At 22.9% G+C, this 25029-nt stretch overlaps 1 protein-coding gene across 1 annotated transcript; it reads right to left on the bottom strand.

Annotated features, from left to right (window-relative positions):
* Positions 1–20497: 20497 nt before the first annotated feature.
* Positions 20498–21305, bottom strand: LOC128954396 (uncharacterized). The gene is made up of 4 exons (XM_054299972.1): positions 21268–21305; positions 20853–21183; positions 20564–20758; positions 20498–20516 (listed from the first exon to the last, which is right to left on the bottom strand). Exons 2-4 carry the CDS (start codon positions 21128–21130, stop codon positions 20498–20500), a joined length of 492 nt encoding a protein of 163 aa, XP_054155947.1. The 5' UTR covers positions 21131–21183; positions 21268–21305.
* Positions 21306–25029: the final 3724 nt, after the last annotated feature.

The following is a 25029-nucleotide window of genomic DNA, read 5'->3' on the forward strand; positions in this document are numbered from 1 at the left end:
TGGACACCGATTGTAGTCTTAGTTTGTCATCGATTGGCAGATATTGAAGCAATAGTTCCGCCAAATCATCGCCGAAGCGATCAAACGAGTCCTTCTTCGCTGATGTTGTTGTTGTGGTCATTGTCTTCAGTGATCTTAACTTTTCATTAATCCAATCAATTCTTCAATAAATCTTGTTTTTGTATAAAACTTTATTTGTGTCAATCAATTCAAAACCTAAACTACAGTTTAATTATAGTATAAATGTATTAATCAAATATCATAAACAATATATTAATTAATTTATAACAAAATAGACTTACATTTTATGGCTATAATTGTGTACAAAATATATGGCAAACAATTGTTAATTATTTATTAATTTTATTTTTATTATTAATTAATTAATAAAGAAAAATATAGCAATCATGTAAACAATATGATTGTTAAAATAATACTATAATTAATGTTTAATTTAATTATTAATTAATTAAAAAACAAAACAAATGACTAATTCAATAACAACAATACATATATCAATACAATAGACTAGTGAACGGGTAATGACTCAGTTCTCGGGTTTTAACGTTTTATTATTATTATTGTAATTTAAATTAAGTTAAAATTTATTTACAATAAATTTATTATTAAATTAATTATATATAATTTTAAGATTTTTGTTTGTTTGATTATATTAAAAAACTTTAGATTACTTTTTACAATAAAAATTTATTTTTTTTCGGCAGCGGTTCGGTTCAATTAATATACAATTAATTCTATGAATTACAATCATCTAATATATATTCTACAGTACTTAAGCGTATATCCCATCCAACGTCTGATTAGTATTAATAATACAAATACGTTGGTGTAAAGCACTAAATATGCTATGAATTACATATTATTACAATAAAGTCTAGTAAAGCAAATGATTCACTTTAATTCATAATAATAATAAAAAAATTTATATTATATATTTAGTTAATACTATATAGTTATATATTTAAATGTTTGTTTACTTTTAAAATATTTTTGTTGCTTAGTATTGTATATTTTAATTTTTAAAATTATTTTTTACTTTATTTATTTGTTAATGGGTTTAACTGTACATAAACACCAAGGCTCAGTGTTGTTCAGTTGATTGGAATATATGCTTAAGTTCTGTATATACAGCAAACATAATATACAAACATTAATGCCATCTATTTGTCTAATAAAAAGTAACATTAAATTTATTAAATAAAATTTTTTAAAAAATAAATAATTATTATTTTAGTAATATAACAAAAAATTAAATTTAACACCAAAAAAAACAGTTTATTTTGTTTTAATTAATATTTTAGATTTATTTATTTTTTAAAAAACTTATTAACTTTACAACAAAATAAACTAAAATTACGGGTAAATCTTATGTTATTAATTAATAACTTATTATCCAAACGTGTGTTGTAGTCATCAAAACAGTAGTTATCGATAATTTTTAATGAATTGCAATCATTTGTAGTAATATTTTCTTCACATTTTAATTGTTCACATATTTCAAGAAATTTATCACTAATTATTTGCCGTTGATTTCAATTGAATTAAATTCATATTCAAATGTGTTGTTTGTTTGAATGTCTTCACACAATAATAATTGTCTGAAATGTCGATGACTTTCATCGCACATATAATGTGTTTGTCTTTTTTTTAAATCACATATTCTTGTGTTTCACACATTGTCTAAATCTAATGTATTTTGAATCCTTAAATCTATAAACATGTTTTGAATCCGAAATATACAGATATATAACTTTAGTATTAATTAGTAAATGTTGTCTAATTAATGATTTATTTGTTATCAGTTTGTTTGGTTCAAACCGTAGTATAACATCCCTCAGTTGTGCCAACTGTCCCATAGAAGCAACCGATTTGTCAGTAATAGACACACTGTCGCAGTGTATAGACTGTAGTCGCGGATGATTGCGATGGATATCACCAAAAAATTGGTTACCGATTGTATACAAATATTATTAAAATATAGTGTCAAATGTGTCAATCCGTTCAATCGGTTTAACAAATCGCTGGTCAGTTGAAAATGAGTGTACAGTACATCCTCTTCGGCATAATTAGGCAAACAATTCACTAATAAACGTCTCAATTGTTTAGACATATGTTTGTTGATTGCGTCAAAAATATAATGAATTGTAAATATATTTGAAATTTTTACAATAAAATCTAATGATTTAAGTTGTCGACAGTTGCGGCCAATAGTTGAAAATAAATCGCCGATAAATTCTTTGACTAAATCTTTAAATAAAACAATTTTTAATTTTTTTAATCGCGACATCTGTGCTAATCCTCCAATCAATGACTTGTATTTAATGGTTAAATCATTAGTTAAGTTAGTTTCGGACACTATTGCTAATGATCTTAATTGTTGGCCAAAAATATCGGCAAAACTTTCAAACAACGGTACCGATGAGTCGTCAAGTTTTATGTTCAACGATTGTAACGATTTCGGCAAATGATAGCACATATTACCGATGATTATGTCATTCAATTGAACAGTGCTTTTGTTGTTTTTATAAGTAATGTCCACTGTCTTCAGGTTAGGCATACCGTCGACCACTTCGTAAAACAATTGTTTATTAATAGCAATATTATAACCGTTAAACTTGAATGTCAGCAATTGTTGGCCAAATTGCCGAAAAAACAGTTCAAACGTACGGTCGATGATCGACCAGTGGCCGTCGTAATCAAGTCTAACACTTAAGTGTCGCAATCGGTGACAGTATATCATCAATAAATCAAGAAAACGATCCAATAAATAGACTTTACTTATGATAATTGCGGTAATGTTCGGACACTTCCGGACAATCAATTGGAAAAATTCTAAAGTCTTATAATAGTCACGCATTGAGTCCAAAGATAATCTTTTTAATAGTTTTGCATCAAATACGAGATCCGTTTGTGTTGTGAATATCAATGACTGCCACTGTTTGGACACCGATTCCAGTCTTAGTTTGTCATCGATTGGCAGATATTGAAGCAATAGTTCCGCCAAATCATCGCCGAAGCGATCAAACGAGTCATTTGCTGTCATCACTGTTGTTGTGGTCATTGTCTTCAGTGATCTTAACTTTTCATTAATTCAATCAAGTCTTCAGTAAGTCTTGTTTTTGTATAAAACTTTTTTATTTGTGTCAATCAATTCAAAACTTAAACTACAGTTTAATTATAGTATAAATTTATTACTCAAATATCATAAACAATATATTAATTATAATTAATAACTAAATAGACTTACATTTTGGATATAATTGTATATAAAATCAATTGACAATCAATTGTTAACTATTTATTAATTTTATTTTTATTATCATCAGTAAGTCTTGTTTTTCAAAGTTTTTTGTTTCAATCAAATAAAACCTAAACTATAGCCTAAATATAATTATACTATAAATGTGTTAATCAGATATCATATATGATATTAAAAGTTATAATTAATATTTTGTTTGATATATTAATTAACTAAATTTACTTATATTTTGGCTATAATTGTGTACAAAATATATGGCAATTAATACAAACCAGACTTCAGTGATCTTCACAATCAATTAAAATCTAAATTATAATTTAATTATAGTATAAATATGTTAATTAGATTTTAAATATAATATATTTTTTTTAATTAACTATATATTAATTAATAAATTAATAAATTACTAAAATTGACTTACATTTAGACTATAATTGTGTACAAAATATATGACAATCAATACAAACCAAACAAAACACAGTATTTATTTTTGAATAAATTGAATTAAATATATTAATTAATTATATATTTATTGTAAAATAATTACTGTTACTATTAATAAAAATTAATATTAATAACAATAATTATTAAAACAATTTAACATTTAATAAACAAAACATATGTTTTCACAATAAGTACTGTTTGTGTAAACAATTGACGCAATAATTTGTAATTCATATGAAATCATTAAACACTAGACTAGAGTACAGAAACCGGGTTTTAATATCTCGGTTCAAGTTTTTATTATTATACAATACATTAATGCCATCTAATTAAAAATAAAATTAATATTTAAATATGATATAGATATAATATAAATACAATATATTATATATAAAAAACAATTTATAAGTAAAATTATATTTTAATTGATAAATCATTAAACATTTTAGTCCAAACAATATTTTATGCCCAATTAATTAATTATTAATTTACATTTTAATTTTATATTTATTACAAAATCAATTGAAGGATTATATTTAAATTGAATAATTTATAAAAAAATTTATAAATATAGAAAAAATTAAAATTTTGAATGAAATATTTGTTTGTGATAATTGAGACTTTGTTTTGATGTCAAACATTTATTACAATCATTGACATCACATATAAATAACTTGAATACGCCTTTATGAGTATTATTATGTCGTAGAAAATCAAATTTTAAGGCAAAACGTTTATTACAGCCGTTGACATCACATTTAAATGTCTTTATTTTTAAATGCACACTACGTTTATGTCGAATAATATTTCTTAATTTAGTAAAACGTTTATTACAATTATTGTAATCACATTTGAATTTCGGTTCAATTGAATGGTCGCGTGATATGTTTTGTCGTAAACAATGATTTGTTGTAAAACTTTTCAAACACTCGTTTACTGAACAAATAAATTTATTTTCTCGTAAATGTTGTAAATTATGTGAAATTAATTGAAATTTTGTTGAAAATGTTTGCTCACAATACTCGACATCACATTTAAACGGTTTGTCTTTTTGATGTACAGCCAATAAATGTCTTTTCAAATTTAATTTAATTGTGAAATTTTTGCCACAATTATTATAATTACAAACAAATCTTTTATAATGAACAGTAAATTTATGGAGTTTTAGGTCTTGATTTCTATTATAACTTTTATGGCAATCATTGACATCACAAATAAAAGTTAGATTTAAATGTTTAATATTTTTAAGATATTTCAAAGCTCTTATTTTTTTAATTATTAATTAATAATTAATTATTTTAATTGTTCACACATTTATCACTAATTTGATGCAAACTATTTGCCGTTGATTTCAATTGAATTAATTGAATTAAATTCATATTCAAATGTGTTATTTAAATGTCTTCACACAATAATTGTTTGAAATGGCGATCATTTTTATTGCACATATAATGTGTTTTACATTTATATAATACATTCAACCACACACCTGTCTATTGAAACAGATATGAAAAATTAACTTTTTATTATTTAATCCAAAAAACCAGTTTTTCATATTAGATATTTTTGTAAAAATAAAACAATCGCTATACTGTATAATATTGTAATAGAAATTTTTTATATAGATATAAATTCATGTAAATTAGTTAATTGTAATATAAATTTAAATAAACATTATTTTTAACTTTAATTTTTAAGTCTATTCATAATATAATGAATTATAATCCCAATCTCTAATAGGATTAATATATTTTCCAAATTTAAATTCTTGAGAACCTAATCGCCTATCACTGCAATCAATAGACAAGTGTTTAACTTTATTACCATTAAGTAAATGATTGGAAATAAATGATTCATTTATTGTCATCTTTTTTAAATCACACCTGAGATAGACATCCGTCAGATGTGCCAACTGTCCCATAGCTTGGATCGACTTATCAGTAATGGACAGACTGTCAAAGTTTATAAACTGTAGTCGCGGGTGATTGAGATGAATATCACGGAAAAACTTATCATCGATTAAATTATCATTTTCTAATTGAATTGTCAAATGTGTCAATCTGTGCAATCGGTTTAATAAACTGTTTGTCTTTAAAAGATCTCTGTATTGTTTGTCACAATAAGACGTACTAACCACTGATAATCGTCTCAATTGTTTGGACATATGTTTGTTGATTTCGGTAAACATACGGCCAATTGTTTCTAAACCTGAACTTTCTGAATGATAATCTAATGCTTTAAGTTGGCGACAGTTGCGGCCAAATGTCGAAAATATATCGCCGATAAATTTGGTGCCAAAATCGTATGTCATTTGAAATTTGAGTTGTTTTAATCGCGACATTTGTTCAAAACCATCTAATAATGACTTGAGATCCCATTTGATCCAATCGGGCCATTCATCCTCAAAGTCCTCATTTATGATCAATTGTTCAAACATTATCGTCAATGATGTCAATTGTTGGCCAAATATTTCGCCAAAATTAGCGAACAAAGGCATTGTCGAGACATTCAGTGATATATTCAATGATTGCAACGATTTCGGGAACGAATAATACATATTATTATTATCAATTAATATGTCATTTAATTGGTCAGTACCGGTATATAGTGTTTTCAAGTTAGTTATACTGTCGACCACTTTATAAAATAATAGTTTCTTAAATTCTTTATTATAGCCAACAAACTTGAATGTCAACAATTGTCGGCCAAAATGACAGAAAAATCGTTCAAACAATGGATAGATGTGCGGCCAGAGATGGCCGTCCGACCAGAAATTGTTGTAATTAAATATAATAGAGAAGTGTCGCAATCGGTGACAGTTTTTGATTAATAAATCGATTAAACGGCTTATCATATAAATAGCACCGAAAAGTTTTGTACTATAGTATGAACTAATGATATATAATATAATAGATATACGAAAAATATTTTATAATAAAAATTATTTTCATTAATAAAATAATAATTCAATACTCTTACCCATTACTTATGTAAACTGCAGTAATGTTTGGACACTTTGAGACAATCATATTAAACAACTTAATTATCTGATAACTGTTACGCTTTGAATTCAAAGACATTGTTTTCAATAGTTTTGCATCAAATATCAGATCCGTTTGTGTATTGAATATCAATGACTGCCACTGTTTGGACACCGATTCCAGTGTTAGTCTGTCATCGATTGCTAGATATGTCAGCAATAGTTGACACAAATCATCGCCGAAGCGATCAAACGAGTCCTTCTTCGCCATTGACATCAATGTTGTTGTTGTTATCGTCGTCTTCAGTGATCTTTACAATCAAGTGAATCAACAATAAACTACTGTATAATAATTATAATATAAATGTGTTAATCAAATATCATATCATATATGATATTAAAAATTTATACTAAATTAAATTGACTTACATTTTGGCTATAATTGTATACAAAATATATGGCAATCAATACAATTAATTATCGAAACAATTTATAAAAAACAAAATGATTGTTAATTACAATCATATGAAATACAGTATAACTAAAAGTTAATCAAATTTTAATATACACTAAACCAGTAATTAATTGTTAATTAAAACCACATTTTTTCAAAACTAAACAATAATACATAAGTGTTGTCAATAGTATTGAGTTAATTATTAAATAGTCTATTAAAATACAATACATTAGATTAGTTTAACGGATAATCTATTTGTTTCGGTTATTATAATTATTTTCATAATTTTAATTTATTCTAAATCTAAACAATAATAACAACAAATACTAGATTATGGTTTCATTTTTAAATTTAGGTTTGGTTTAATTGCTATAAAAAAATAAATGTTATGAATAAAACCTCTCTAACAAACTTTTTCCCAAATAATAATACATTAATGCTATCTATTTATTTAATTTGAAATTTAATATAAATATTGTAATAATAAATAAAAAACTTTTGAAAAATTATAATTTATTTATTAATGAAAAAAAACAGATTAAAAAATTTTCTAAACTACAGTATATTATGAATTTTAATAATTATCTAATAATGTAAATAAAATTAAAAATTTATTTTTTAATAAAAATATATTTCTTAAAATGAAATCAATTGTATTAATATATTGAATGTAAACAATGTTTGTGATAATTAAGACTACGTTTTGATGACAAACTTTTATTACAATCATTGACATCACATTTAAATAATTTGATGCCATTGTGTGTAATACACTGTGTATTATTATGTCGTAGAAAATCTGTTTTTGAGTCAAATTGTTTGTTACAACCGATGACATCACATTTAAATCGCTTTATTTTTAAATGAATAATACGCTTGTGTCGAATAATATTTCTCAATGTAGTAAAACTTTTATTACAATTAATGTAATCACATTTGAATAAAGGTTCAATTGGATGATCGCTTGTTATGTGTTGTCGTAAACAATGATTTGTTGTAAAACTTTTCAAACACTTGTTCACTGAACATATAAATCTTGTTTTACGTAAATGTTGTAAATTATGTTTATTTAAGTGAAATAATTCACTATTTTAGTGAAAATATTTTATTGCAATACTCGACATCACATTTAAACGGTTTATGTTTTAGATGTACATATAATAAATGATTTTTCAAATTTATTTTATTTGTGAAATCTTTGCCACAATTATTATAATTACAAACAAATAGTAATAAGAAAATCGGTTTAAATGTCGGAGCTTTCGGTGCCATAACTTATCCAGAATTTCAATTTTAGATTTTAGAATTTTTAAAATTATTATTTTAGAAAATTTTCAATATAGTAAATAATACAAAATTTAGTTAATATCTGTCATCAAATTGAATTATATGGACAAACGTTACAATCAAATAAGTTAAACATTATTTAAATCGTTAGCACTAAAAAAATAATACTTTATATTTTAATTTTACAAAAATTATAAATCTAACTTATAATTATAACTTAAAATTTCTAATTACCTGTAATTAACAAAAAGATTTGTAGTCAACTTTTTTGTTTGAATTTGATTTAACAGTTATAATAAGTTTGAGTTTTAGTAGTAGTAATAATAATAATATAACTGTATATATACATGACTTAATTAATTACATAATAGTAATTTTTTAACAAAACTTATAATTATTTAATAATAACTGACAATATAATTGCTATCTAATCAATAAAGTTATCTTAATTATGGCCATCAAAATATTTGCCACAACTAAACACTTGTTTACCCTTTGAATCCATTTATTTAATAGACAAGTGTTTAACTTTTGTATCGATAAGTAAATGCTGTTTAATATAGGATTCACTTGTAATCAGTTTGTGTAACCAGAGGTCGACATCCATCAGGTGAGCCAACTGTCCCAAAGCGGCGATCGACTCATCAGTGATGTCCACTCTATTACAGTGTATATATTGAAGTCGCGGGTGATTGCGATGAATATCACGGAAAAACTGGTCACCGATTATCGAGAAATCATTAAACCAAAGTGTCAAATGTGTTAATCCGTTCAATCGATTTAACGAACCGCTGGTCAGTAGTAAATCTGTCTGATAATAACTATGAAAACATTTCAATGATAATCGTCTCAATTGTGGTGACATATGTTTATTGATTGTCTTAATTATGAGACCAATTATATCTACCGTTACAAATGATGATGATAAGTAAATCGCTTTCAGTTGGCAACAGTTGCGGCCAATAGTAGCCAATAACAGCTTATCGATATAATCGTTATTAAATTTAATCGTCAATTGTTTTAATTGTTTCATTTGTGGAAAACCGGTAATCAATGATTCATAAATTTCTAAATTATAATTCGTAGAATTAATAAATATGTCCAAAGATGTCAATTGTTGGCCATAAGTGTCGGCAAACATAGGAAACAATGTGGCCGTAATGTTGTCCAGTGTTAGTGACATTGATTGCAATGATTTTGGCAAAACATATGACTTATTGGCAGTAAATATATCAGTGAATTGAATACCAGAAATACCACAATATTTTATGTCCAATGTCTTCAAATTTGGCAAACAATCGATACATTTATAAAAGAATTGTTCGTTGCTTTTACAGTAGTTATGAAACTTAAATGTCATCAACTGTTGGCCAAATTGGCGACAAAAACGATCAAATTTATCTTCAATTATCTGCCACTGAATATTAGTTGTATTAGGAATCAGATATAAGTGTCTCAATTGTAAACAGTATTTAATCAATAAGTCAAACAAATTTTCCCAAAAATAGATATCACGTATTGTTAGTGTTGTAATGTTTGGACAATTTTTGACAATAAATTCAAACAAACCATTTATTTGTTTATCAGTCAATGAATCCAAAGATAAACTCTTCACTAGTTTCCAATCAAATTCGAGATCCGTTTGTGTATTGAATATCAATGTCTGCCACTGTTTGGACACCGATTCCAGTCTTAGTCTGTCATCGATTGGCAGATATTGAAGCAATAGTTGACACAAATCATCGCCGAAGCGATCAAACGAGTCCTTTGCTGTCATAACTGTTGTTGTGGTCATTGTCTTCAGTTATTTTTAAACTTTTCATTCAATCAAGTCTTCAATAAGTCTTGTTTTTGTGTCAATCAATTCAAAACCTAAACTACAGTTTAATTATATTATAAATGTATTAATCAAATATCATAAACAATATATTAATGATTGTTAAAATAATAATATAATTAATTTCAAACAAAACAAATGTCTTAATTTGTAAACAATAATAACAATACATAACAACAGTACTACTAATTAACGCAATAATTTACAATACAATAGACTATTGAACGCAATAACGACTCGGTTCCCGGTTTTTAGCATTTTATTAATTGTTATTTAGATTTTCATTTTTAATTATTTTCAGTAATTTTTTTATTAAATTAATTATAAATAATTTTGATTTTTCATTTTGTTTATCTATATAATTAAAACCAAAATTACTGTGTAATATTATATTTTTTTTGTATTTAATTGCGGTTCGGTTTTCGAAATTGTCTAACAAAATGATATGAATGACACTTATCTAACATTACATATAAACATAGCAAACATGATATTTATTTGATAAAAAATTATCACTTAATATATAAAAAAAACATTATTGCAGTCTATTTGTCTAAAATAAAAATAACATTAAGATTGTTATAATAAATCTATTAAATAAAATATATAAAGAAAATTAAAAAAAAAATATTATGTTATTAATTATATGACATTAAAAGTTTATACTAAATTAAATTGACTTACATTTTGGCTATAATTATATACAAAATATATGGCAATCAATACAATTAAATACCGAAACAATTAATAAAAACAAAATGTAAACAAAGTTTGTGATAATTGAGAGCATATTTTGTTGAAAATAAACATTAATATTACAATAAAATAATTATTTAATTATTATAATTTCTATTTATTTTATTTTTATTAATATATTTAATGAACATTTAGTTTGTGATAATCGAGACTTTGTTTTGATGAAAAACTTTTGTTACATATATTGTGATTACATTTGAATTTAGGTTCAATTGAATGATCCCATGATATGTGTTGTCGTAAACAATGATTTGTTGTAAAACTTTTCAAACACTCGTTTACTGAACATATAAATCTTGTTTTACGTAAATTGTTGTAAATTATGTCTATTTAACTGATATTTTCGTGAAAATATATGATTGCAATACTCGACATCACATTTAAACGGTTTGTCTTTTTGATGTACAATCGATAAATGTGTTTTCAATTTTTTTTGTTTGGAAAATTTTTGCCACAATTATTATAATTACAAACAAATGTTTGACTTTTATAATGAACAGTAGATTTATGGAGTTATGAAGTCTTTATTATTATTATACATTTTATGGCAATCATTGAAATCACAAATAAAAGTTATATTTAGATGTTTAACATTTTTATGATATTTCAAAGTTCTTTTAGTACCAAATGTTTGATTACAATCATTGAAATCACATTTGAATTTCTTGTCAGATGAATGACTCAATTTATGTCTATATAACTCATATTACTTATTATGATTTTTTTGTATAAATAAAATATTAATTTTAATAACAATCTAATCATTAAATGTAATAATTTTTAATATTTTTATTGAAAGGTCAAACTTGACTATTAAAACTGAAATCACAATCAATTTACAGATAATCTATAAAACACTGTTTTAATTAATTAATTATTTAAAAAAATTAACATTATTACAATAAAATAATTTTTATTAATATATTTAATGAACATTTTGTTTGTGATAATCGACACCTTTTTTTTGATGAAAAACTTTTGTTACATATATTGTAATTACATTTAAATTGTGGTTCAATTGAATGATCGCTTGATATGTGTTGTCGTAAACAACGATTTGTTGTAAAACTTTTCAAACACTCGTTCACTGAACATATAAATCTAGTTTTACGTAAATGTTGTAAATTATGTTTATTTAACTGAGATTTACGTGAAAATATTTGATTGCAATACTCGACATCACATTTAAACGGTTTGTCTTTTTGATGTACAATCGATAAATGTGTTTTCAATTTTTTTTGTTTGGAAAATTTTTGCCACAATTATTATAATTACAAACAAATGTTTGACTTTTATAATGAACAGTAGATTTATGGAGTTATGAAGTCTTTATTATTATTATACATTTTATGGTAATCATTGAAATCACAAATAAAAGTTATATTTAGATGTTTAACATTTTTATGATTTACAGATAATCTATAAAACACTGTTTTAATTAATTAATTATTTAAAAAAATTAACATTATTACAATAAAATAATTTTTATTAATATATTTAATGAACATTTTGTTTGTGATAATCGACACCTTTTTTTGATGAAAAACTTTTGTTACATATATTGTAATTACATTTAAATTGTGGTTCAATTGAATGATCGCTTGATATGTGTTGTCGTAAACAATGATTTGTTGTAAAACTTTTCAAACACTCGTTCACTGAACATATAAATCTAGTTTTACGTAAATGTTGTAAATTATGTTTATTTAACTGAGATTTACGTGAAAATATTTGATTGCAATACTCGACATCACATTTAAACGGTTTATGTTTTAGATGTACTGACAATAAATGTCTTTTCAAATTTATTTTATTTGGAAAATTTTTGCCACAATTATTATAATTACAAACAAATGTTTGACTTTTATAATGAACAGTAGATTTATGGAGCTTTAAGTAATGATTTTTATTATACCTTTTATGGCAATCATTGACATCACAAATAAAAGTTAGATTTAGATGTTTAACATTTTTATGGTTTTTCAAACCACTTATTCTAACAAATGTTTGATTACAATCATTGAAATCACATTTGAATTGTCTGTTAGATGAATGACTCAATTGATGTTCAGTTAAATTAGATTTAGTTTTTGCTTTAAACCGACATTTAAGCCAAAAACACGTGAATAGCGTGTTGTTGTCATCATAACAGTCACTATAATCAGTAATTTTCAATAAACTGCAATCATTTGTTGAAATATTTACATCAAAATTGATTTGTTCACATATTATACGAAATTTATCACTAATTTGTTGCAAACTATTTGCCGTTGATTTCAATTTAATTAATTGAATTAAATTCATATTCAAATGTCTTGTTTGTTTGAATGTCTTCACAAAATAATTGTTAGAAATGTCGATCACTTTCATCGCACATATAATGTGTTTGCCTTTTATATCATATATTCAAAACACAAACACCTGTCCATTGAAACTGATATCATAAATAACTTTGATTTTTAATCCAAAAACCTGTTTTATTGTTAGTTATTTTGTTTGATATAAATTATCATCAAATAATAATATTAAGATAATTTTCATTTAGTTATTATATGTATAGAATTTTTTTTAACACATTTAAATAATACAAAAATATGTTTATAAAATATATCTCAACAATTGAATTATATGTACAAAAACATTACAATCAAATTAGTTACAAACATTACTTTTCAATTGCTTGTACTATTAGTAGTACTGTTAAAATAAAACAACAAAAATATTTTATATATTAATTTTCTGGACAATAATTGTAAAAAATTATATACATATATCTGTACATATATACATATATTCAAATGTTTAATTTTCATATTTATTTGTTAATTATATGAATAATATTATATATTTAACTTAAATAAATATTTATTGAATTTTTGTAATTTTTATAAACTTATAATTATAATTTCAAGTACATTAGGTTTAATTATTATATTAATTGTATTTTGAATATTGAATTATTATTATTACATACATTATTTTAATTAAATTGATTCATCAATATAAAAACTATATTATGTATTAAATAATAATAAATTATTATTATATATCTAAATATAAATTAGATTAAAATTAATTATATATTTCTAATCAAATTAATAATTACTATATTAGAAAATTATTCTTTAAAAATTATAATAAAAAACACGTTATATTTTAATTAAATATTTAAAAATAGTTTTATTTTCTACATATTTGTTATATTATAATTTTATAAATAATTTTATTATGTAATGATTTTTCTGCATATTTTATTATCAATATTTAATATTTCATTATTTTAAATATTATTTTAGTAGTTAATGTCCACAATTGGTAAAAAATTTTAATATTTTAATAATAATAATACTATCTTGTTAAGTAAATTAAATCAATTGTTTATTTTATTAACTAATATTACATTTAACTAATTTATATAATTACTACAGTATATACTCTACAGTTAGAGTAATCTAATCGTGTATATGTTTTTATTATTTAGTAATTAATTAATTATTTATCTTATAAATTTAGAACTAATATTGTATTAGATAGTAATAATTAATAATAAGCTTTATTGACAATAATAATAATAATAATACTAATACTAATAAATTATTATATTTTATTTAAGTCAATTTTTTTAAGTTCAATACATAATATAAAACTAATGTTTACTCAAACATTTCAAACAATTAGATTTCTAGTTAATCTATATTTTACAACAATTACCCGAAAACTTATTGATCAAAATAAGTCAACATTTTTAGAAAATTTCATATATTTATGTTATATATTTAATATTATTAAATCATTGATTTGTTTGACTGCCAAACTTATAGTTTTTGTGTATTAATAATTACTATAAAAAAATAATTTCTTATTATGTTTTTTTATTGAAAATATATAATTAATTTTTTTATATAGATTGTCATAAAATATGTCAGATATTTCATTTTAGTTCACACATTATCGGCAAAGATTGGCATAAATGTTGACTAAAATTAAATAGTTAGTAAATAAATGATTTTAAATTTATTTTAAATAATAATAATAATTTTTTTTATTAAAATTTTAAAGTTCATCTAGCAATTTTATGTTTTTTTATCAAAAACTCAAAAACCAAAAACATATATATTTATAGTATTTTGTTATATATAATAATATTAATGGATAATTTAGAATTTTTAAAAAATTATTATTATAGAAAATTTTCAATATACTAAATAATACAAAATTTAGTTTAATATCTGTTATAAAATTGAATTATATGGACAAACGTTAATATCAAATAATATAAACATCATAACCATTACCATTAAAATTATAATTATAACTATTTTCGTTATCTGAATCACTATCACTAACATTACTAATGGGATTATAATCATTATTAGTATATTTTCCACATCTAAATACTTGATTACCTAATGTTAAATCATTGTATTTAATATACAAGTGTTTAACATTAGTACCTATAAGTAAATTATTAAAAATAAATGATTCACTTGTCGTCAAAAGTTTGTTTCGATTGAGACAACAGAGATAGACATCCGTCAGGTGTGCCAACTGTCCCATAGCTTGGATCGACTCTTCAGTAATGGACAGTCTGTCAAAGTTTATATACTGTAGTCGCGGGTGATTGACATGAATATCACGGAAAAACTTATCATCGATTAGATTATCATTATCTAATTGAATAGTCAAATGTGTCAATCGGTTTAATAAATTGTTTGTTTTTAAAATATCTATGTATTGTTTGTCACAATAAGATATACAATCCACTAATAATCGTCTCAATTGTTTGGACATATGTTTGTTGATTGTGGTAAACATACGGCCAATTGTTTCTATAGTTGAACTTTCTGAGTGATAATCTAATGATTTAAGTTGTCGACAGTTGCGGCCAATTGTCGAAAATAAATCGCCCATAAAGTTGGTGTCAAATCATACGGCAAATAAAACTTTAGTTTAAAACTAAAGCATTTGTTCAAAACCGGCTAATAATGGTTTCAGATCCAATTTGTTCCAATTGGGCCATTCATAGTCATCATCATCGTCATAGTTATAATCATAATCAACCATCAATTGTTGAAACATTATCGCCAATGATGTCAATTGTTTGCCGAAAATTTCGGCAAAATTAGTGAACAAAGGTATCGACAACTGATTCAGTTTTATGTTCAATGATTGCAATGATTTCGGTAACGAATTACACATATTATTATCAATTAATATATAATTTAATTGGAGAGTAGTTTTATAGCTAATGATATTCACTGTTTTCAAGTTAGACATACTGTCGACCACTTTATAAAATAATTGTTTATTAAATTCATGATTATAGCCGTCTATCTTGAATGTCAACAATTGTCGGCCAAATTGCCAGATAAACAGTTCAAACATACGATAGATGACTGACCAGTGGCCGTCGTAATTATGTTTAATAGAAATGTGTTGCAATCGGTGACAGTTTTTGATCAATAAATCGATAATACGGCTCATCATATAATCAACATCTGAATGTATTGAACTATTGTATGAATTATGATATCATATATAATATATATGAAAAATATTTTATAATAAAAATTATTTTCATCACTAATAATAATAAATCAAAACCCTTACCCATATCTTATGGTAACTTCAGTAATGTTTAGACACTTTGAGACAATCATTTCAAACAATCTAATTATCAAATTATTGTCACGACTTGAATTCAAAGACATTGTTTTCAATAGTTTTTTATCAAATACGAGATCCGTTTGTGTATTGAATATCAATGACTGCCACTGTTTGGACACCGATTCAAATCTTAGTTTATCATCGATTGGCAGATATTGAAGCAATATTTCCGCCAAATCATCGCCGAAGCGATCAAACGAGTCATTCTTCGCCATTGCCATCAATGTTGTTGTCTTCAGTGATCTTTACAATCAATTCAAAACCTAAACTACAGTATAATAATTATAGTATAAATGTATTAATCAGATATCATATCATATATGATATTAAAAGTTTATATTAAATTAATTGACTTACATTTTGGCTATAATTGTATACAAAATATATGGCAATCAATACAATTAAATATCGAAACAATTAATAAAAACAAAATGATTGTTAACTACAAAATACTATCAAATATAACTAAAAGTTAATCCAATTTTAATATACACTAATTGATTGTAATTAATTGTTAATTAATTTAGTAATTAAAACAACATTTTTTTTCAAAACTAAACAATAATACATAAGTGTTGTCAATAGTATTGAGTTAATTATTAAATAGACTATTAAAATACAATACAATAGAGTAGTTTTAACGGATAACCTATTGGTTTCGGTTATTATAATTATTTTCATAATTTTAATCTATTCTATAAATCTAAACAATAATAACAACAAATACTAGATTAAGGTTTCATTTTAAAACTTAGGTTTGGTTTAATTGCTATAACATTTTCACCAATAATAATATATTAATGCTATCTATTTATTTAATTTTAAATTTAACATAAATATTGTAATAATAAATAAAAAACTTTAGAATAGTTATAATTTATTTATTAATGGAAAAGCAGATAAAATAAGTAATAAATTTAAAAAGTTTTTAATTTACAGTATATTATGAATTTTAATAATTATCTAATAATTTAAATAAAATTAATAATTTATTTTTTTTAATAAAAATATATTTCTTAAAAATCAAATAAATTGTATTAATATATTTAATGTAAACAATGTTTGTGATAATTAAGACCATATTTTGTTGAAAAACATTTATTACAATTAATGTAATCACATTTGAATTTAGGTTCAATTGAATGATCTCTTGATATGTGTTGTCGTAAACAATGATTTGTTGTAAAACTTTTCAAACACTCGTTCACTGAACATATAAATCTAGTTTTACGTAAATGTTGTAAATTATGTTTATTTAACAGAGATTTTCGTGAAAATATTTGATTGCAATACTCGACATCACATTTAAACGGTTTATGTTTTAGATGTACTGAAAATAAATGTCTTTTCAAATTTACTTTATTTGTGAAATTTTTGCCACAATTATTATAATTACAAACAAATGATTGACTTTTATAATGAACAATAGATTTATGAAGTATTAGGTTTTGCTTTGTATTATATTTTTTATGACAATTATTGAAATCACAAACAAAACTTAGATTTAGATGTTTAGCATTTTTATGATATTTCAAACCACTTATAGTACCAAATGTTTGATTACAATCATTAAAATCACATTTGAATTGCCTGTCAGATGAATGACTCAATTGATGTTCAGTTAAATTAGATTTAGTTTTTGTTTTATACCGACATTTAGGCCAAAAACACGTGAATAGCGTGTTGTTGTTATCCACACGTGTGTTATTGTCATCATAACAGTCACTATAATATGAATGATATGAATGACACTTATCTAATATTACATATAAACGTATTAATAGTAAACATGATATTAATATTTATTTGATAATAAAATTATCACTTAATTTATATTAAAAAAATATTATTGCCGTCTATTTGTCTAAAATAAAAGTAACATTAATATTGTAATAATAAATCTATTAAATAAAATATATAAAGAAAACTAAAAAAATAAATATTAATTAATAATTATATTTTATTTTATTAATAAAACAAATAATAATAATAATATAAATGCTTTTATTTAAAATAAATAAATATTACTTATGATTTTTTATTTAAATAAATTATTAATTTTAATAACAAACTAATCATTAAATGTAATAAATTTTATTATTTTTTCTTTTAGACATTCAAAGGTCAAACTTGACTAATTAAAACTGAAATCACAATTAATTTATAAAATTAATCTAAAAAACTGATTTAATTAATATTATATAAAAAATAAATATTAACATTACAATAAAATAATTATGTAATTATTATAATTTCTATTTATTTTATTTTTATTAATATATATTTAATGAACATTTTGTTTGTGATAATCGACACCTTTTTTTGATGAAAAACTTTTGTTACATGTATTGTAATTACATTTAAATTGTGCTTCAATTGAATGATCGCTTGATATGTGTTGTCGTAAACAATGATTTGTTGTAAAACTTTTCTAACATTCGTTGACTGAACACATAAAATCATTTTTTAGATAAATGTATTATTAATTTATGTCTAAATAAATCTATTTTTGCGAAAATGTTTTCACGCAATACTCGACATCACATTTTAACGGTCTGACCATTAGATGTACAGCCGATATATGTATTTTAAGATTGTATTTATTTTCAAATTTTTTGTGACAATTATTCCATTCCATTTATCCATTGAAACAGATATCAAAATTAACTTTTATTTTTTAATCCAAAAACGAGTTTTTTATATTATATATATTTTTGTAATAATAAAACTATTGCTATACTGTATATTGTAATATAAATTTTTATATAGATATAAATTTGTAAACAATTTAATTGTAAATTACAATTTGTAATATAAATTTAAATATACATTATTTTTAACTTTATATTATAAGTCTATTCATAATATAATGAATTATAATCCCAATCTCTAATAGGATTAATATATTTTCCAAATTTAAATTCTTGATAACCTAATGTTAAATCATTGTAATTAATAGACAAGTGTTTAACTTTAGTACCATTAAGTAAATGATTGTAAATAAATGATTCACTTGTTGTCAGATTTTTAAAAACCCACCAGAGATTGACATCCGTCAGGTGTGCCAACTGTCCCATAGCTTGGATCGACTCTTCAGTAATGGACAGTCTGTCAAAGTTTATATACTGTAGTCGCGGATGATTGAGATGAATGTCACGGAAAAACTTATCATCGATTAGATTATCATTTTCTAATTGAATTGTCAAATGTGTTAATCCGTTCAATCGGTTTAATAAACTGTTTGTCTTTAAAATATCTATATATTGTTTGTCACAATAAGCCACACAAACCACTGATAATCGTCTCAATTGTTGTGATATATGTTTGTTGATTGCGGTAAACATACGGCCAATTGTTTCTATAGTTGAACTTTCCGAGTGATAGTCTAATGATTTAAGTTGGCGACAGTTGCGGCCAATTGTCTCAAATATATCGCCGATAAAATTAATGTCCAAATCGTACATCAATTCAAATTTAAGTTGTTTTAATCGAGACATTTGTTCAAAACCGGCTAATAATGGTTTCAAATCCCATTTGTTCCAATCGGGCCATTCTTCGTAATCGTCATCATCATTGTCATAATCAACCATCAATTGTTCAAACATTATCGTCAATGATGTCAATTGTTGGCCAAAAATTTCGCAAAAATTAAGGAACAAAGGCATTGTCGAGACATTCAGTGTTATATTCAATGATTGCAACGATTTTGGTAACGAATAATACATATTATTATTATTACCAATGAATATATCATTTAATTGGACAGAACCGGTATAAAGTGTTTTCAAGTTAGGTATACTGTCGACCACTTCATAAAATAATAGTTTATTAAATTCCTTATTATAGCCAACAAACTTGAATGTCAACAATTGTTGGCCAAATTGACAGATAAACAGTTTAAACATATCATAGATGTCCGGCCAGAGTCCGCCGTCCAACAAGAAATCGTTGTAATTGAATATAATTGAGAAGTGTCGCAATCGGTGACAGTTTTTCATTAATAAATTGATTAAACGGTTGATAATATAAACAGCACCGGAAAGTATTGAACTATAGTATGAATTATATATAAGAAAAAAAATATTTTATAATAAAAATTATTTTCATCAATAAAATAATAGAAATAATAGATCAAAACCCTTACCTTAATCTTATGTTAACTGTAGTAATGTTTGGACACTTTGAGACAATCACTTCAAACAATCTAATTAACCAATTATTGTCACGACTTGTATTCAAAGACACTGTTTTCAATAGTTTATTATTAAATATGAGATCAGTTTGTGTATTGAATATCAATGCCAACCACTGTTTGGACACCGATTGTAGTCTCAGTTTGTCATCGATTGGCAGATATTGAAGCAATAGTTGACACAAATCATCGCCGAAACGATCAAACGAGTCATTCTTCCCCATTGACATCAATGTTGTTGTTGTTGTCTTCAGTGATCTTTACAATCAATTCAAAACCTATACTACAGTATAATAATTATAGTATAAATGTATTAATCAGATATCATATATGATATTAAAAGTTTATATTAAATAAATTGACTTACATTTTGGCTACAATTAAATATCGAAACAATTAATTAAAACAAAATGATTGTTGACTACAAAATACTATCAAATATAACTAAACGTAAATCCAATTATAATACACTAAACCAGTAATTAATTGTTAATTAATTAAATAATTAAAACCACATTTTTTCAAAACTAAACAATAATATACATAAGTGTTGTCAATAGTATTGAGTTAATTATTAAATAGACTATTAAAATACAATACAATAGAGTAGTTTAACGGATAACCTATTGGTTTCGGTTATTATAATTATTTTCATAATTTTAATTTATTCTAAATCTAAACAATCATAACAACAAATACTAGATTACGGTTTCATTTTTGGTTTAATTGCTATAAAAAATAAATGTTATGATTAAAACCTCTCTAACAAACATTTTTTACAAATAATACATTAATGCTATCTATTTATTTAATTAGAAAAATAATATTAATATTGTAATAATAAATAAAAAACTTTTGAAAAGTTATAATTTATTTATTAATGAAAAAAACATATGAAATAAGTAATAAAATTAATATTTTATTTTTTAATAAAAATATATTTCTTAAAACCAAATAAATTTTATTAATATATCGTATGTAAGCAATGTTTGTGATAATTGAGACCATATTTTGTTGAAAAACATTTATTACAATTATTGTAATTCATTAAATAAAGGATCAATTGAATGATCTAATGATATGTGTTGTTGTAAACAATGATTTGTTGTAAAACATTTCAAACACTCGTTCACTGAACATATAAATCTAGTTTTACGTAAATGTTGTAAATTATGTTTATTTAACAGAGATTTTCGTGAAAATATTTGATCGCAATACTCGACATCACATTTAAACGGTTTGTCTTTTAGATGTACTGACAATAAATGTCTTTTCAAATTTATTTTATTTGTGAAATTTTTTCCACAATTATTATAATTACAAACAAATGATTGACTTTTATAATGAACAATAGATTTATGGAGCTTTAGGTCATGCTTTGTATTATACCTTTTATGGCAATCTTTCAAATCACAAATAAAAGTTAGATTTAGATGTTTAAGATTTTTATGATATTTCAAAGTTCTTTTAGTACCAAATGTTTGATTACAATCATTGAAATCACATTTGAATTTCTTGTCAGATGAATGACTCAATTGATGTTCAGTTAAATTTTGATTTTGATTTAAACCGACATTTAGGCCAAAAGCACTTAAATATTATGTTATTATCGACACGTGTGTTGTCATCATAACAGTCATAATCAGTAATTTTCAATAAACTGCAATCATTTGTTGTAATATTTACATCAAAATTGATTTGTTCACATATTTTACGAAATTTATCACTAATTTGTTGCAAACTATTTGCTAAACATTTCAATTGAATTAATTGATTTAAATTCATATTCAATGTTTGAATGTCTTCACACAATAATAATTGTTTGAAATGTCGATCACTTTTATCTCACATATACTTAATGTGTTTACCTTTTATATTATATATTCAAAGCACACACCTGTCTATTGAAACTAATATCATAAATAACTTTGATTTTTAATCCAAAAACCTGTTTTATTGTTAACTATTTTATAACACATATAGTTATTTTGTTTGATATAAATTATATCAAATAATAATATTAAGATAATTTAAAATTAATTAATTATTATATATATATATAGAAATTTTTTTTAGACACATCTAAATTAAACAATTGAATTATAAATACAAAAACATTACAATCAAATTAGTTACAAACATTACTTTTCAATCGCATGTACTATTAGTTTACTAATACTGTTTAAAATAAAACAACAAAATATTTTATATATTAATTTTCTGGACAATAATTGTAAAAAATTATACATATTTCTGATGATTCAATTATTTAATTTTAATATTTATTTGTTAATTATATGTATAATAGTATACTGTATTATAATGTAATATAAATTTAATTTAAATAATTAAAAATTATGATTATCTTAATTAACAATAATATTGATTATAACTTTTTGTAATTAAGTACAGTTGAAATAATCTTATTTTAACTTATTATTTCTGTTTTTTAGTTATATTTATTATATTATTAAAAATTACTTAATAAATATTATATATATATACTATAAATATTTATTAAATATTATTTACTTGTTTACTGTCTAAAGTTAGACTGAATTATTTATTTAAAATATTAATCAATAATTTTATTTGTAAAAAAATATATATTGAATTTTTGTCATTTTGATAAACTTATAATTATAATTTTAAGTCCATTTAGGTTTAATGAATATATTAATTGTAGTTTGAATATTGAAATAATAATAATAATTATTATTATTACACGCATTATTTTAATTAAATTCATTATTTCTAAATATTCATTAAGAAATATAACTAAATTTGTTATTAAATATTAATAAATTTTTATTATATTTACTATCTAACAGACATATATTAAATTAAAATTAATAATTTATTTCTAATCAAGTACATTTACTATTAATACATAAATAATACACGTTATATTTTAATTAAATATTTAAAAATAGTTTTAACTTAATATTTCATAATTTTTAATAGTAATTAATGACCAAAATTAAAATTGATAAAATTATAATATTTTAATAATATTAATGCAATTAATAATTGTTAAGTAAATAAATCATTAGTTTATTATATTAATAAATTTTTATTAGTGTATATATTATTATTATTAAATAGTAATTAATTAAATTAATTATATAGTATTCATTAATAATAAGGTTTATTAGCAATAATAATTATAATAATTAATACTAATACTAATAAATTATTGTACTTTATTTAAGTCAATCTTTTTCAGTACAATACATAATATAATACTAATGTTTACTCAAACTTTTCAAACAATTAGACTTCTAGTTAATCTATATTTTACATTAATTACCCGAAAACTTATTGATCAAAATAAGTCAACATTTTTAGAAAATTTCATATATTTATGTTATATATTTAATATTATTAAATCATTGATTTGTTTGACTGCCTCACGTGAAACACGTTTACTATTATTTGATTTTACATTAAATTTTGGTGGTCTCGACCAATATAACCAATTGTCTGTATTGATTATCCTAATAATGGTACTAATGTTATACCATTGTCTACATTATAACTATGATCGACAATCAATGGATTGGATTGAGTTGTTTATTATAATAGCAAATCCATTGGCTATCAAACAATTCAAATTAGATATTAAAAATAATGTACAAAATAATAATAATAATAAGTTTATCAATTTTTTTTGCAATGATTATGAAACTCTTGTAAAAATCACATATTTATCAAAATTTATATTTTTACAAATTATTGCTTGTTATACATATTCAGGTTATTATATTTATTACTAATTTTTTTAAATTGTTTAATTAATCAAATAATAAAAACTTTTATTTATATATATTTATAGTATTGGTAGGATTATATCTTATAATTTTATTGCCATTACTAAATTATGATAACTGGACACAAATTTTATGGGCAATCATACCGTTAGTATTGCTATTTATATCATGTATTGTATTGGTATGCGATTTAGCATTTATGGCTACAACACTGCCTGTTATAATTTATTTGGTATTCAATAAAATTAACAATATCAATGGGAAATTGATTGGCATACTAAATAATAATAAATGGCCAAATAATATTGCCGACCTATACGTGAGCACTGGTAGATATATTGTTGAACACAATCAATATT

This window comes from Oppia nitens, unplaced genomic scaffold, assembly GCF_028296485.1.
Source record: "Oppia nitens isolate AA-2021 unplaced genomic scaffold, nextdenovo-longstitch-racon4-pilon3 scaffold27_pilon_pilon_pilon, whole genome shotgun sequence".
Taxonomy (NCBI): Eukaryota; Metazoa; Arthropoda; class Arachnida; order Sarcoptiformes; family Oppiidae; genus Oppia; species Oppia nitens.